A 14,379-nucleotide genomic window follows, 5' to 3' on the forward strand; every position below is an offset into this window, starting at 1 on the left:
AACTCAAAATATAGCCTTCATTTGGCAGAGGACCATTTCAGCAGCAGCATCTAGCTGCTTAGGCTTCAGAAACACAGCACTGCTGCAGGACCACTATATTCTTCAGTAAGGAAAAGTTTGGTAGAGGAAACAGCTCACCATTTCTCCCATGTATAACTGTGGACAAAGCTGCGCGTCGGCCACAAATCCTTACACAAAGTTCAGCCGTGAGGTTTAGAAGGAACACTTGGGCCATTAAAAAAAGTATTTTGTATACGGAAGATGGAGACACAGCTTGGATTGTGACCCTATTTAGATCTGGCTGCTGTGTTGACTGCACAGCACTGGGAATTGACCCTACTAAATCCCACTCAAAATCAACCTCAAGTCTCATGTGTTACCTTTCCCAGGTCCAGTGCCAGCAGATTTGTTTTGTGCTTGAGCTGACCCACTGTAGCCTCCTTTGCTGTAATCTCCAGCTGCCGTTCCCTGCGTTAAGTCTTCATAGCCTGCCGGTGTGTACAAGACAAGGTGTTAGAGTGTGCAAGCAGCTGGGCAGGCGTTCATGTGAGAAGTGCAGTGGTAAGCATACCTGCCCCATAGCCGTGCTGCCCATAGCCACTCACTTGCTGGAAAGATGTCGACGCAGTGTTCAGGTTGACTCCATGCTGTTTTGCAGATGCTGGAGATACCTGGACAAAGGAAGGGAACAAAAGGCCCTGTTAACTGGGGAACAGCATGTAAAACACAAGCTCCCTCTGCCATCTAGTGGGGAAGGCACCTCCACCTCACGTGGGAAATTTAATCCAGAGTCGGAAGCAGTAGGATAGCATGGGACATGGCACTCATGCTTCCAGCAGTAACTTGCTGTAGTGGCTTTATACGAGCCTCCAGTTTTCTGCCAGAGCCACACCTCTGCAATGTAACCATGTTTCAGAACAGGCTGCATATTTCTTTCATATACTGACTGTAAACAGCAAATTCTCACCCACAAACCCAAGAAGGAGCAACCACAGTGCCCTCCCTCCAGAATCAAGTGACGCACCAACTCTTGTCTGAAGCTGTTTCATAAAACACAGTCCTACAGGGCCCTAAAAGAGACTTATTTACCCTTCTGCCTAGAGCATCACTTCTTCCCAAATAATATCCTCCCTCCTGAGACTATCAGCCCTGCTCTCTGACTTAACGGGGTCTCCTCTATCCTCAAAAGGACTTCCTAGGCACTCAGCTCACTGACTCAGCTTTGGGTCTCCCTCTGACTCTCCAGAGGCTGCTACAGGCTTTCAGGAACACTGAGTCCATGAGCTGTAGCTGTCTGCTATTTACAGTAACCTGTGCAGGAGTCCATGAGTTCTGGCCTTTTAAATTTCCTGTTTTCTCAGGGAAGAGACTGCAGCTATTTTCTCATGCTTGCACATTTTTGGAAAACCCTTGCAGACTGGGGAAGATGACTCTGCTGTCATGAGACCCCACCTGGAGTACCATATCCAGTTCTGGGACCCCCAGCACAAGACAAACATGGACCTGTTAGAGGAGGTCCAGAGGAGGCCCATGAAAATGATCAGAGGGATGGAACACCTCTCCTATGAGAAAAGGCTGAATTGGGGTTGTTCAGCCTAGAGAAGAGAAGGCTCTGGGGAGACCTTATAGCAGCCTTTTAAGACTTAAAGAGGGCTTATAAGAAAGAGACACACTTTTTACCAGGGCCTGTAGTGACAGGACATGGGACAAGGGTTTTAAACTGAAAGAGGGTAGATTTAGATTGGACATAAGGAAGAAACTTTATGAGAGTGGTGAGACACTGGAACAGGTTGCCCAGAGAGGTGGTAGATGCGCCATCCCTGGAAACTTTCAAGGTCAGGAGAGTTACAGCTTAGGATGTCACACTTACAAACATGGTTGGCCCATACTGGAATGCACTGGGTATGCCGGGCACACCAGCGTAATAAGGTAACCCAGTGTAGCTGTACCCCGGGGGCAGGGTCGGGTTGAGGAAGGGCTGCTGAGTTGTGTGGTGAGTCTGTGTCTGGTTCTGCTGCGGCTGGGCAAGTGTAGTAGTAGGAGCAGGGGAGGCAGAATCCCCACGGCCAAATTTTGTTATGTCACCTGCAAAAGAACAAATTGATCAGAAAAGCTATCAAAGGCGCTCCAAAAGTGGAGGATTCAAATCCTCTGAATACAAGTAGACAGCTACAGAACAGAGCACATCCTACACTTCAAAGGCTGCAGTTGTTCATGGGAAGAACTCTCCTGGTCTCTGTTCCTGACGGCCACAGGGACATTGCCTGTTCATGGCACACAACTCTGTGCCATGGCCAATCCATTGTTGAAGTAGAGATAACCAATACTTACCTATCATCTCACACGGTCGAGCAGATTCATTGCTATCAGATCATTGCAATAAAACATGCTAAAAGCAGAAGTATGGTAAATAGCCAAAGAGCAAATGGTTGTTGGGTTCACAGCTGTTTATATTCATAACAATTTTGCACTTATTCTCAAAGGCTATCCAACTTACTCCCAGAAGAAGTCACATATGAATTACTGACCAAACCCATGAAGGTTTAAAAAAAAAATAAAAAATAAAAAAAAAAAAAAAAAAAAAAAAAAAATCAGTGTCAGGGTTGAGAGGGAGATGCTTGCTTTTGTCTGTCTAGTTTGGACTGATGGGTTTAACTGCTTACAGAAGGGAAAAACAACTGCTCTTTCAGCAACGGCAGGATGACCAGCACATCTCACCATCCTCATCTTTAAATAGCACTCACCTGAGTATGGGTTGTTAGCAAGGCTTCCATCTCTGCCCGTCAAGGTTGCAGGGGCAGGGAATGTAATTCCATAGTAATCCTTAGAAAGAGACAACATTGTTTATTGATAGTTGAAACCGTAACAGAGCTCGACAGCTCTTATGAACCCCGTGTTATACACATAAGAAAATTTAAAAAGCAAGAACTAAAGAAAGCTTCAGCAGAAGCTGACCTTATTGCTTCCAGTGGAGCTGAAGATTTACCTGGATCCTCAACTTCAAAATAAACTTAATTTATAGACATTTTTAATATCACATACAAATACTTAATCTCTTAATAGTAAGTTAAAGGCAGCAACTAAACGCTTCCCCCTCCAACCCTCAGCTCTGAGCTGTCATATTCCAGCAAAACTGTACCTGGAAGAACAAGAGACCCATCAGAGGCCAAAGACCTGGGGTCAGGCCAGGACCTTAATCACAACGTGGACGTAATCTAAAGGTTTTACCCTTGTACTACACCCTCTTTTCTAAAAGTTAAAACATCAGCTAGGAAAACAGCACAAACACTAAAAGAAATGGAAAATTTACTTAAACTACATTACAGGAGACCTCAGATCAGTAGTCTCCAAAGTGGGATGTGCAAGACAATCCATTAGGGTGCATAAAGAAAATGTTTCAGGTACCATTAATAAATAAAATTTAAAAAAAATAAAAATAGTGTTTAACCTTTCTCTTATCCTTTTTTTTTTTTCATGTATGTTTTATACAATAGTATATGTCTCAAATTTATAAATAAAAATATATTGGGAGTGTTCACAAATTTTTTACTGATGGGGTATGTGATCAAAAGTTGGAGAACACTGCCTAAGAATATTCTTCTAGGTCCTCTACAGGAAGGTAAGACAGTCCTCACTCTAGAAAGCTCACCCTTTGAGATGACAGGACATGCCAGCAAAACCAAAGCAGCATTTTGTCTTCAGTTTGGGAGAAAAAGAGAAAAATTTGCCCTTCCCTCTCTTGGTGAACTCCACATGTGGGGCTGGTACTCTACTAAGTGTTTTTCCTCCTAATTCTCATGGCTTACTCCTCACCACCTCCAATCCATCAAGAGTTAATGCTTTAACCACTAATGCATCCAATTCCACAGAGTCTTCAATACTGGAAAAGCATCCTTCTTCATACCTGCTTCTACAAATTCCCCAGCATCTCAAATGCTTTCTCAGAGTTGACAGCACCTTCCACCTTGCTGCATTTGCATACATACAGAGGAGGGCCACGAGGATGATAAGGGGGCTTGAGCACCTCCCTTACGAAGACAGGCTGAGAAAATTGGGGCTGTTCAGCCTGGAGAAGAGAAGGCTGCGTGGAGACCTCATAGCAGCCTTCCAATATCTGAAGGGGGCCTACAAGGATGCTGGAGAGGGACTCTTCATCAGGGACTGTAGCGATAGGACAAGGGGTAATGGGTTTCAACTTAAACAGGGGAAGTTTAGGTTAGATATAAGGAAGAAGTTCTTTACTGTGAGGGTGGTGAGGCACTGGAATGGGTTGCCCAAAGAAGTGGTGAATGCTCCATCCCTGGTAGTGTTCAAGGCCAGGTTGGACAGAGCCTTGGGCAACATAGTCTAGTGTGAGGCGTCCCTGCCCATGGCAGGGGGGTTGGTACCAGATGATCCTAAGTTCCTTTCCAACCCAAGCCATTCTATGATTTCTGTGCATCACCCCTGTCTCCTACACCTAATCCTCCATCACTGAACATGAAATAATCTGACAAAGATTTAGTATTACAGGTGCTTTCTGTAACTTGAAACAGTGCCATATTTCATCATCCTTTCCTTCCCAGGTAATTCCCCCTCATCAACTCCAGCATGAATCACTTAACAAAGCACATCCAAATTCCTATTAAAAGTCTTTGCAGGTTACTCAAAAGCAGCACTCCCATCTGCTTCTGAGGAAAATGGCACAAAAAGCAGATTTGGAGAAGAGATCTGAACAGGACTCAGTGGATATGAACTGGAATTGACACACTGGCATTTTCCCCTATATAAACCAGACAAAATATAACCAAATCCACATGAGAACAGGGTCTAAGGATTGCAATTATTCCCACTGCCCCTCAGGTGGGGGAAAACCACATCAGCACTGCATATCCCTATCCCACACAACTGTGCATACACACATTCAAAACAAAAAATCATTAGAAAATATGAGTGCAAGACAGTTATCTTTGCATTTCATGTCCACCCATAGGAAAACATCAGAAGAGACAGTCTGCTCTTCAGACAATATGGATATTTCCTGACCTACAGAAGGCATGCAGTAGAAGGTGCCTAAAGCCAAACCTGATATATCAGGAATAGACTCAAAAGGTGAGACAGAAAAGGACTGAAAAATGGTAAGTAAGTGATCTGACATAATAGATTTAAGCTCCACCAAGCAGCTCACTAGGTACCATGCACACCAGTTCAGACATCCCTAAGTTCTCTACTACACAGGCAGCCTGCAACAGACTAACAGAAAAGACAGCATATCCCAATGTAATACAAAAATGAACAAAAAAACCCCCCAAAAAAACCCAAACAAAAAACAAGAGTGACAATTTACAGCATCAACATGCACATTAAGAAATTCAGTTAAATTAAAAAAAAAAAAAAGACACCACTCCCAAACCTCAGGGAAACCCCCGTTCTCACTGTATCAGCAGCCACTGGTACCTCTCACCGCTGGAAGCTTCCCAGGAAGCAGTGACAACTTGCACTTGGGACTGCCCATTTTCACTTTCTAGATGTGAATGGACCAGGTTGTCAAAGACAAGCATTCCCATCAGCTCCTGCCTCCCATACACTTAATGTTGCCTAATTTCTACAAGAAATTCAAAACAAACAACAACAAACCCCCCACAAAACAAAATCTAGAAATGACAATCATTGCACAAATAGTTGATGAAAAATCCTTCACGACATTTAAACATTTATTTATAAAGATCATCACACTGAGGACAAATAACTCAGAGAGTGAGGGGGATGACAGATGCCCCCAAAAACATTCTGCAAGATATTTGCAGAGAGAGGAAAAACTCTTTCACCATCAAGGCTGCAGGTGCTATGGAAAAAGGTTGGGGGGGGGGAGACACTGACAAACTAAAAAACTAAAAATATTTGTCAATAAGAAACAAAGGAAAACAAAGGAAAAAATATATACAAATAATATCAGAGCATGAAATAAGAAAAATAGAAGTTGGTAGGCAGAGAAACTTGAAAATAAAAACTAAGCAAGACCACTCACAAGAGACACAAAACAGAAACCCCAAAACGCATTCCCAACACAGCTGCTCCAAAAGCCTCTGCTGCAAGGCTTTCACATCCCCCACTGAACCATAACAGCACAGGAGCCATGCTCCCCACACACCCCAAACACAGTCATGGAAAAGAACAAGAGTTTATTTGTGAGAATAACACCATCAAAGGTCAAGCCATTTGCTTTGACACTGAACAGAACATTTGTCATTTTGAAATATATCCCAATTAAATCTCTGAAACTGTACTTATATATATTGGCAAAGGCTGTGCTCGCATGAGAACTCTTTGTGACTTTATATGCATAAATAATGTTACTGTGGATACAAATAATGACTCGAATATTTATGCTTGTAATTTTGTTGAGGTTATAGGATGTGATTTCACTTAGCTCCTGTCCTGTCTTATCAATTGATGAGGTCTATCTATCTGCTAATTCAAGACCTACTACCTACCCCCATTGGGATGAATCTCACCTTAACATGAAAATTGCTGCTACATGAAGACCTGAAACAACTGCTGAAGCAAGCTTGAGACAATGGACAAAAGACAAATTACTGACCATCATGATGCAGAAGAAATACATCACATGTTGGAATGAGTCAAGAGAGGTGCAGAACACCAGTGGTGGGAAACTCTTCTTGGATGGTCACCAACTGCTACAGGAATTCTCAACAGAACGCTTCACCCTGTTGTTACTCTACTGACATTAACTGTTTTGATCTTTATTCTAATGATTGCATTGTATATTAGAATCTGGATTACTGTAAAGCGAACGATTTATTGACTTCCTCCATTGAGTGTATATGCACAAGGCATTCCTAAATCAGACTAAGTATTATGTAGCTTGAGTGACTATAGTCACAGGGTGGATTATGTGGAATAATGGGGGAAATTAGTGACCACCCCCACACATCCCCCCCAAATCCTCAGTTATGTTACTATTAAGGAAATTAATTATTTACTTCCAGGATGGAATGTAGTTAACATGCACAGAATCAATCCCATGATAGTTCCCCAGGCAACCCTGCGACCTTGGCATATGCTGAGATAAACTGAATGGAGGGTGGGGCAGAGTGAAGGCACCACGGCTAGGCTCTGTTATACTCCCTGCAGGAGTGGGAACTTGAAGACACCATGTACTGATAAACCACACAGCAGCTGCCAAACAAGGATTGCAAAGTGAGAGAATTTCATACCAATCATTAACAAAATATGTATGACTAGAGCCCTTCAAGCTTCATAGGCACACACTCAAGTTCCATAGGTGTTTAGCTACATAGTCAAACTCCATAGGGTTACAGGGAGTTATTAATTTGAATTAAATCATATAAATACGCGAAATTAAGGGGGGGGGAGATGAGAGAAGACTTCATCGTAACTGCTGGGATCAGTCGACAGGCTGAACCTGTCTTGTCCCCCCATAGGGATGCCTATTGGGTAAGAGCTATACTCTATTTGCATTTAACAATTGATTTTAGCTGTCTTAATTATTTTCACACTTGTTCTCACAGTTAGTAAATTATATTGTCAACAGCAATCTTCGGACCTTAAGCTGTCATAAAATTATATAATAAAATTTCTCAGCTTAGATCTATTTTGTGTGAGTTTCTGGAGACTTAAAAGAGACTTAAAATTTACTTAAAATTAACTTAAAATTTTTAACTTGATGGGTGAATCTGTTGCCGTGTACCCTGAATAGGACGGTCAAATCACCCTCCAATATAGTGTGCTGTCCAGTGGAGCGCCTGCAGAGGGCTCTGACAGGCTAATTGGGCTCAAGGGTCTCACCTATCCTGGGATGTTAACAGACCAGTCAAACTTATGAGTGAGGGGGGTGAAATTTTCCCCCTTACAGGGGGTAAAGACCTCCTTAACATGACAACAACAAAAGCCCTCAGGAGAAAGTAAATGGAAAACAAAACTGAAAATGCAAATAGAAAGTCTGTCTAGAGGATGATGAAAGGAAAGCTGCAGCACCACATAAAGCTGCCACCCAGCAGCACCCCAAACACAACGCCCACCCACACCACCACCAAGCCTGACCAGGCTCCTGCCCAGCACCACTCACAGCCCCACCATGGCTGCACCCACAACCCCACAGCCTCGCCTGCAGCACAGCATCCCCCTGCGCTCCTGCTCCTGACAGCTCTCACCATGGCCCTCACCTGCCACCACCTGCGTCCCTGTGATGCCATCTTCTCCTGGAATAGCCTCCAGCTCTTCCAAGTCATAGCTCCCAGCCTGCCACAGCTCTGCTGCCACCAGCAGGCACCCTTCCCCTTCCCTGACACCCTCCTCCACACCAACCACCCACAGCAAGCCACTGCTGCCACCACCCTCCACATCCTCCAGCACCTCTTCACCACCCTCAGGAGCCACAGCACCCCCCACCACTGGAATGCCCAGGCACGGCACCACCTCATCAACGACCTCCAATGTTACATCCACCGCCTGGAGCAATGCATGCCAGCCAATGGCATGCTCTTCAAAGGCCAAAGGCTCCACAACCTACTGCTCAGGATCAACAAACACTTTGGGCGCACTCAGCACTTCCTCTGTGCCCACCACCACAGGCCCTGCACCTGGGATCACGTCTGCCTCAAAGCTCACATCTGCTTCCAATGCGTGGACACGCTCGCACAACAGATGAAGAGCCAAGCTGTTCCTGCCCTCCACCAAACCCACCCACACCAAATGGCCATCCCCAGCCAATGCTGGCAGCCAGATGAAGTGGAGGCAGCAGCAGCCTGGGCTAGGATTGCTCAGCATGGCTCACACTTTTTCCAGCCAGGAGCCTGTGCTGAGAGGGAAACGAGCATGACCATAACAAGGCCAGGGCTAGGCTGTGGCACAGTCCACACACGTGCACCACAGCCCATGCACCATGACCACACCTTCCCTGGAAAGGAAAGAGGACATGAATGTGCAGCACAGCAATTGACAGCCATAAGGTGACAGGGAGAGGGTTATTATTTATTATTACCCACAGCGTTATCTAGCCCATCCGGACTGCAGCCTCCCCTGATCGAGTGCAAGTCCTCACGGACACTGTGGGATTCTCACATCAACAACTATTTATCACAGGAGGGGACCCAACGAGGCCTGCAGAGATTTGGACAAGGAACAGCACCCCAGTGCTACCAACCCCACCCAAGAAACAACAGAGTCACAAAAAAAACATAGGAGATGATAGCCAGGACTACTTATTGCTCTCCTACAACCACCACAACTGGCCCAGGATGCTCCTGCCTGTGCTCACACACCAGTAGCCACAGGGACCTGCCTCACTACGTAAAGTGCATCAGCCTAGGCCTTCTTCACCCCAACACATCCCCTAAACACCATCACTCAACATGGTCCAAACCAACCAGCAAAGCATTCCCAATTAAGGAAACTGCCCACTCACCACCAGCTGCTCCTTCACCCTCCAACCACCACTGCGCAATTTCTCATGATCTCACTGTTGTCCATGCTGAGAGCGTTGGCCAGGAGCCCCGGTGTGGCCAAGTATATGAAGGTCATAGAACAGCTGCACACCTATGTTTTCCTGACTCTTTCAGACAAACAGTCATGATGAAAATAAAAATATGTAGACTCGACCAAATACACTTTGACAAAAAACATACTTTGTTATGTCTCTCAGTCACGAGAGGGAATCGACTCAGCTAGGTTCCCATCCATTACACTGTTTCTCCTTCATTCAATAAATAATAGCTTAGAAAAGACTTCTTATCCCCCATCATGATGAGGTTCGAAGGAAGGAAACGGAAAAAAAGAGACTATAAAAACCTCATCAAAAAATATTCAGCGCTCAAGAGCTTAGACCCAGAGCTACCTATTCAAATAGCACCTGGACTTAGAGAGCTGCTGAGTTTCAAGAGAAATACATCATTATGTTGGTGTCCTCAACATAAAAAGGACATGGAGCTGCTGGAGCAAGTCCAGAGGAGGGTCACGAGGATGATAAGAGGGCTGGAGCACCTCCCGTATGAAGACAGGCTGAGAAAGTTGGGGCTGTTCAGCCTGGAGAAGAGAAGGCTGCGTGGAGACCTCATAGCAGCCTTCCAGTATCTGAAGGGGGTCTATAAGGATGCTGGGGAGGGACTCTTCCTTAGGGACTGTAGTGGTAGGACAAGGGGGAATGGCTTCAAATTTAAACAGGGGAAGTTCAGGTTAGATATAAGGAAGAAGTTCTTTACAGTGAGGGTGGTGAAGCACCGGAATGGGTTGCCCAGGGAGGTTGTGGATACTCCATCCCTGACGGTGTTCAAGGCCAAGATGGACAGAGCCTTGGTGTTCAAGGACAGGTTGGACAGAGCCTTGGGCCACATAGTTTAGTGCGAGGTGTCCCTGCCCACGGCAGGGGGGTTGGAACTAGATGATCTTAAGGTCTTTTCCAACCCTTACTATTCTAGGATTCAATGATTCTATGATTCTATGATGTCAGGCTCCATCTCTTGTAATAGTCTTTCAGGGCAGGAGGGACGGTGTGTGGTGTTGGATTTTTGCCTGCTGATGACACTGCCGAACTCGTCTGGTCACTGCTGAACTCGTCTGGTTTCATGAAAGTTCATTCTTTGTTGGGGTGATGATCAGAGGGAAGTCAGGGTCAGTCGATGGTGACCTGAGGACAATTCTGCTGCTACTGAAGGCTTTCTCATGACTTTATTCTCTGCTGATGATCATGACAGCATATACTGTCTTTTCAAAACCCAGAGTGGTGGAGATGGGCATCTAGCTGATGGGCTATAAAAGTGTTATATAGCAGGCAACAGCATATAATTGAGTTCATTGGCTCTTTTCCCCAAAATTAAATCCCCTTGAGGTACACATCGGACTTCCCCATCTTCCCGCATTACCCACGAAGTACATCCAGGTCTCTGAGCAAAAGCAATCCCACAAGTGGGTTTGTCTTTACCTGAAGCAGGAATAACCCAGACTGTCTTCCCCAACAAATTCTTTATGTGCAACACAGGAACTTTATCCCCCTCTACAGGACGCAAAAGTTCTGATTGGGCTGGGCCAGCCCTGTTGGCAGATCCCCTAGTGTTGACCAACCAGGTGGCTTTTGGTAAATGTGTATCCCAGTGTTTGAAAGTCCCACCACCCATTGCTCTCAGTGTAGTTTTTAAGAGCCCACTGTACCATTCAATTTTCCCAGAGGCTGGTGCATGATAGGGGATGTGATATACCATGCTCTTTGGCCCAACTGTCTATAAAATTGTTCCAGAAATGAGTCCCGTTGTCTGAATCAATTCCTTCTGGGCTGCCATGTGGCCAACAGAACTGTTTCTCAAGGCCCAGGATAGTGTTCCAGGCAGTGGCGTGGGGCACAGTGTAGGTTTCCAGCCATCCGGTGGTTGCATCTCTTCCTTGATGGCTTGAGGTGTCATGGGCCCACAGGGCTAAAAATAATTCACCCTTATGTTGACAACCTAAGTCCATCTGAGCCACTTCAATCTTAGCAGCTTGAGCCACTTGTTGGTTGTTCTGGTGTTCCTCAGTGGCCCGACTCTTGGGTACATGAGCATCTACGTGGTGTACCTTCACCACCAGGTTCTGCACCCGAGCAGCGATATCTTGCCACAATGCAGCAGCCCAGATGGGTTTACCTCTGTGTTGCCAGTTGCTCTGCTTCCATTACTGCAACCACCCCCACAGGGCATTTGCCACCATCCATGAGTCAGTATAAAGATAAAGGACTGGCCATTTTTCTCGTTCAGCAATGTCCAAGGCCAGCTGGATGGCTTTCACCTCTGCAAGCTGACTCTATTCACCCTCTCCTTCAGCAGTTTCTGAAACTTGTCCCAGGGGACTCCACACAGCTGCCTTCCATCTCCGATGCTTTCCCACAATAGGGCAGGACCCATCAGTAAACAAGGCATATTGCTTTTCACTCTCTGACAGTTCATTATATGGTGGGGTCTCTTCAGCACGCATCGCCTCCTCTTCTGGTGACATCCCAAAATCTTTGCCCTCTGGCCAGTCCATGATGACTTCTAGAATTCCTGGATGACTGGGATTTCTTATTCGAGCTCATTGTGTGATTACTGCGGCCCACTTACTCCATGTAGCATCGGTTGCATGATGTGTAGAGGAGACCCTGCCTTTGAACATCCAGCCCAGCACGGGCAACCGGGGTGCCAGGAGGAGCTGTGCATCAGTGCCAATCTCTTCTGAAGCAGCTCGAACCCTCGAATCCCAACTACCCTTGCCTGGTGTTGACCAGGCAATGTAGACATCTGCTTAATTTCCTCCATCTCCAAGGCAGCGATACCAAAAGCCCATCTATACCCTTTTGGGTCTTTGAAGTACCCTCTCCTGAGATAATCTATGCCAAGGATGGATGGAGTGTCTGGACCAGTCATGATAGGCTGCTTTTGCCACTCCTTCCCAGTCAGGCTGATTTCATCCTCCAGTACAGTCAACTCTTGGGATCCTCCTCTCACTCCAGAAATATAAATGGGTTTCACCCCTTGATACCTTGATGGCATCACAGTACACTGTGCACCAGTGTCTACTAGAGCCTTATACTCCTGTGGGACTGATATGCCAGGCTATCTAGTCCATACAGTCCAGTAAACCCAATTGTCCCTCTCCTCCACCTGGCCGAAGGCAGGGCCTCTCTAATAGCGATCATAAGATTCTCCATTTACTTCTTGTACAAAGGGATTAGAATTCCTTATCACAGGAACTGGAGTAAAATCAGCTCTTCCACTCCATCTGGGAAACTTCTCACCAGAGACTGGAGCAGCAGCTTTCTTGTGAGGATCATCACTGACTGTTGTTTTCCTTTTCAATTCATGCACCCGTTCCTCCAGGACTGAGGTAGGTTTTCCATCCCACTTTCTCATGTCTTCTCCATGATCCCGCAGGTAAAACCACCGGGTGCTCCTGGTGTGTACCTCCTACATCTTCCCTCTTGAGCAATAGGGCACCTTCTCTTAACAGCTGAGATGCAGGTCTGTACACATGGGGAGCTGGATAGATCATCTCTCAACTGCTTGAACTCCTGGGACAGGGTTTTTCCACAGATGAAATGACGAAAGGGACGAGATGATTGTCTTCAAACTCCTGGAGCTGATGACTCACTTCATCCACTGTTGGTGCCACTGCATCCCTCCAGGTCCCTGTTTCCAGAGTTGGCATATGATGATGGCGAACTCCGTGTAAATTTCCCCCACAGGGGTCGTGTACATTCAACTTCATCTGGATCTAAAAGGTGTATCCCCAGCCTCCGACTTACCATAGATCATCTCTAGAATGGCTTATTCCCCCAGGTACTGAAGGCCTTTTTCTATGGTGGTCCACTTGCCTGGGCGGCATATAACATCATCCTTGTAGAGATTCCTTTCCTTCACAGCTGCCGAGAGCCACCTCCAGAGGCTGAGGACTCATTTCTCTTTCGCAATCACTTTGTCAATTCCCCCTTTCCTATCAAGTGATCCCAGCTGCTTGGCTTCCCTACCTTCTAATTGCTGACTGTCAGCCCCATTGTCCCAGCATTGGAGCACCCAGGTGATGATGTGCTCATTTGGAAGACGGCTCAAATCTTTTTGCATATTCCACAGCTCAATCAAGGACAGGGATCGAGAAGTTACCTCTTGTTCTTCCTCTGATTCCTGTATTAATTCCTCTCATTCAGATGTCACCCCCTCTAGTTTGTACATTGAGTCTTCTTCCTTCACTACATGAGTTGCTTTTTGTGCTTTTCCTGCTTTTCGTTTGCTTTTCCTCTTGCTTATAGAGGCAACTGATATTGGTATGGATCAGTCCTTTGGTTTAGCTGCAGTGTCTGTCACTGGGGTTGTAGTGGTTGCCATGTCTGTTGTTGGAGCTGGAGTAGCTGCTGTGCTTGTTGCTTGGGATGGAGTAGCTGCGTTGTCTGTTGCTTTGCCATCAGACCCAGAGACATCCTTTTCTTGCTCCTTACAGAACAAGGCTCTGTAGGCATGGGCCAAGCCCCAGCACATTGCAGTTCTTTGTCCCTCTCTGGTATTGCCAGGACGACAGCACACCTTGTCTAAGTGTTCTGCTAATTTTTCTGGATTTCATACTTGTTCAGGGGTGAAGTTCCAAAGCACTGGAGGGGCCCACTGGCCTAGGTCCTTGCCCGTATGATACCACACACCCTGCCACTCATAACTGTCCAGCCTTGGGAAAGATCTCTTGGTGGTATTCTTAGATAGTTGCTAATCTTAGACAAGACCCGAACCTGACCCTGCTTAGCTTCTGAGATCGGACAAGATCAGGCGTTCTCAGGGTAAAACACATGCAGCATATTCAGCAACATGCTGGTTGCCAGCAAAAGGAGCAGGCTGGTTTCAAGGGCATCGAAAGGATATTCAAAATCTTTAT

At 46.0% G+C, this 14,379-nt stretch overlaps 1 protein-coding gene across 1 annotated transcript in view; it reads right to left on the reverse strand.

The window, feature by feature from the left end:
- The window catches only part of LOC115619119 (ubiquitin-associated protein 2-like), a 127,469-nt gene that overhangs the window by 10,848 nt on the left and 102,242 nt on the right, over nt 1–14,379 (reverse strand). The window contains exons 23-26 of the mRNA XM_030511161.1: nt 2,745–2,823; nt 1,871–2,085; nt 572–671; nt 381–488 (exon numbers count right to left, since the gene is read on the reverse strand). Of these exons, the coding sequence (XP_030367021.1) occupies nt 381–488; nt 572–671; nt 1,871–2,085; nt 2,745–2,823 (502 nt within the window). The remainder of the gene's footprint in view (nt 1–380; nt 489–571; nt 672–1,870; nt 2,086–2,744; nt 2,824–14,379) is intronic.

The sequence above is a fragment of the Strigops habroptila genome, chromosome W, assembly GCF_004027225.2.
Source record: "Strigops habroptila isolate Jane chromosome W, bStrHab1.2.pri, whole genome shotgun sequence".
In the NCBI taxonomy this organism is placed as follows: Eukaryota; Metazoa; Chordata; class Aves; order Psittaciformes; family Psittacidae; genus Strigops; species Strigops habroptila.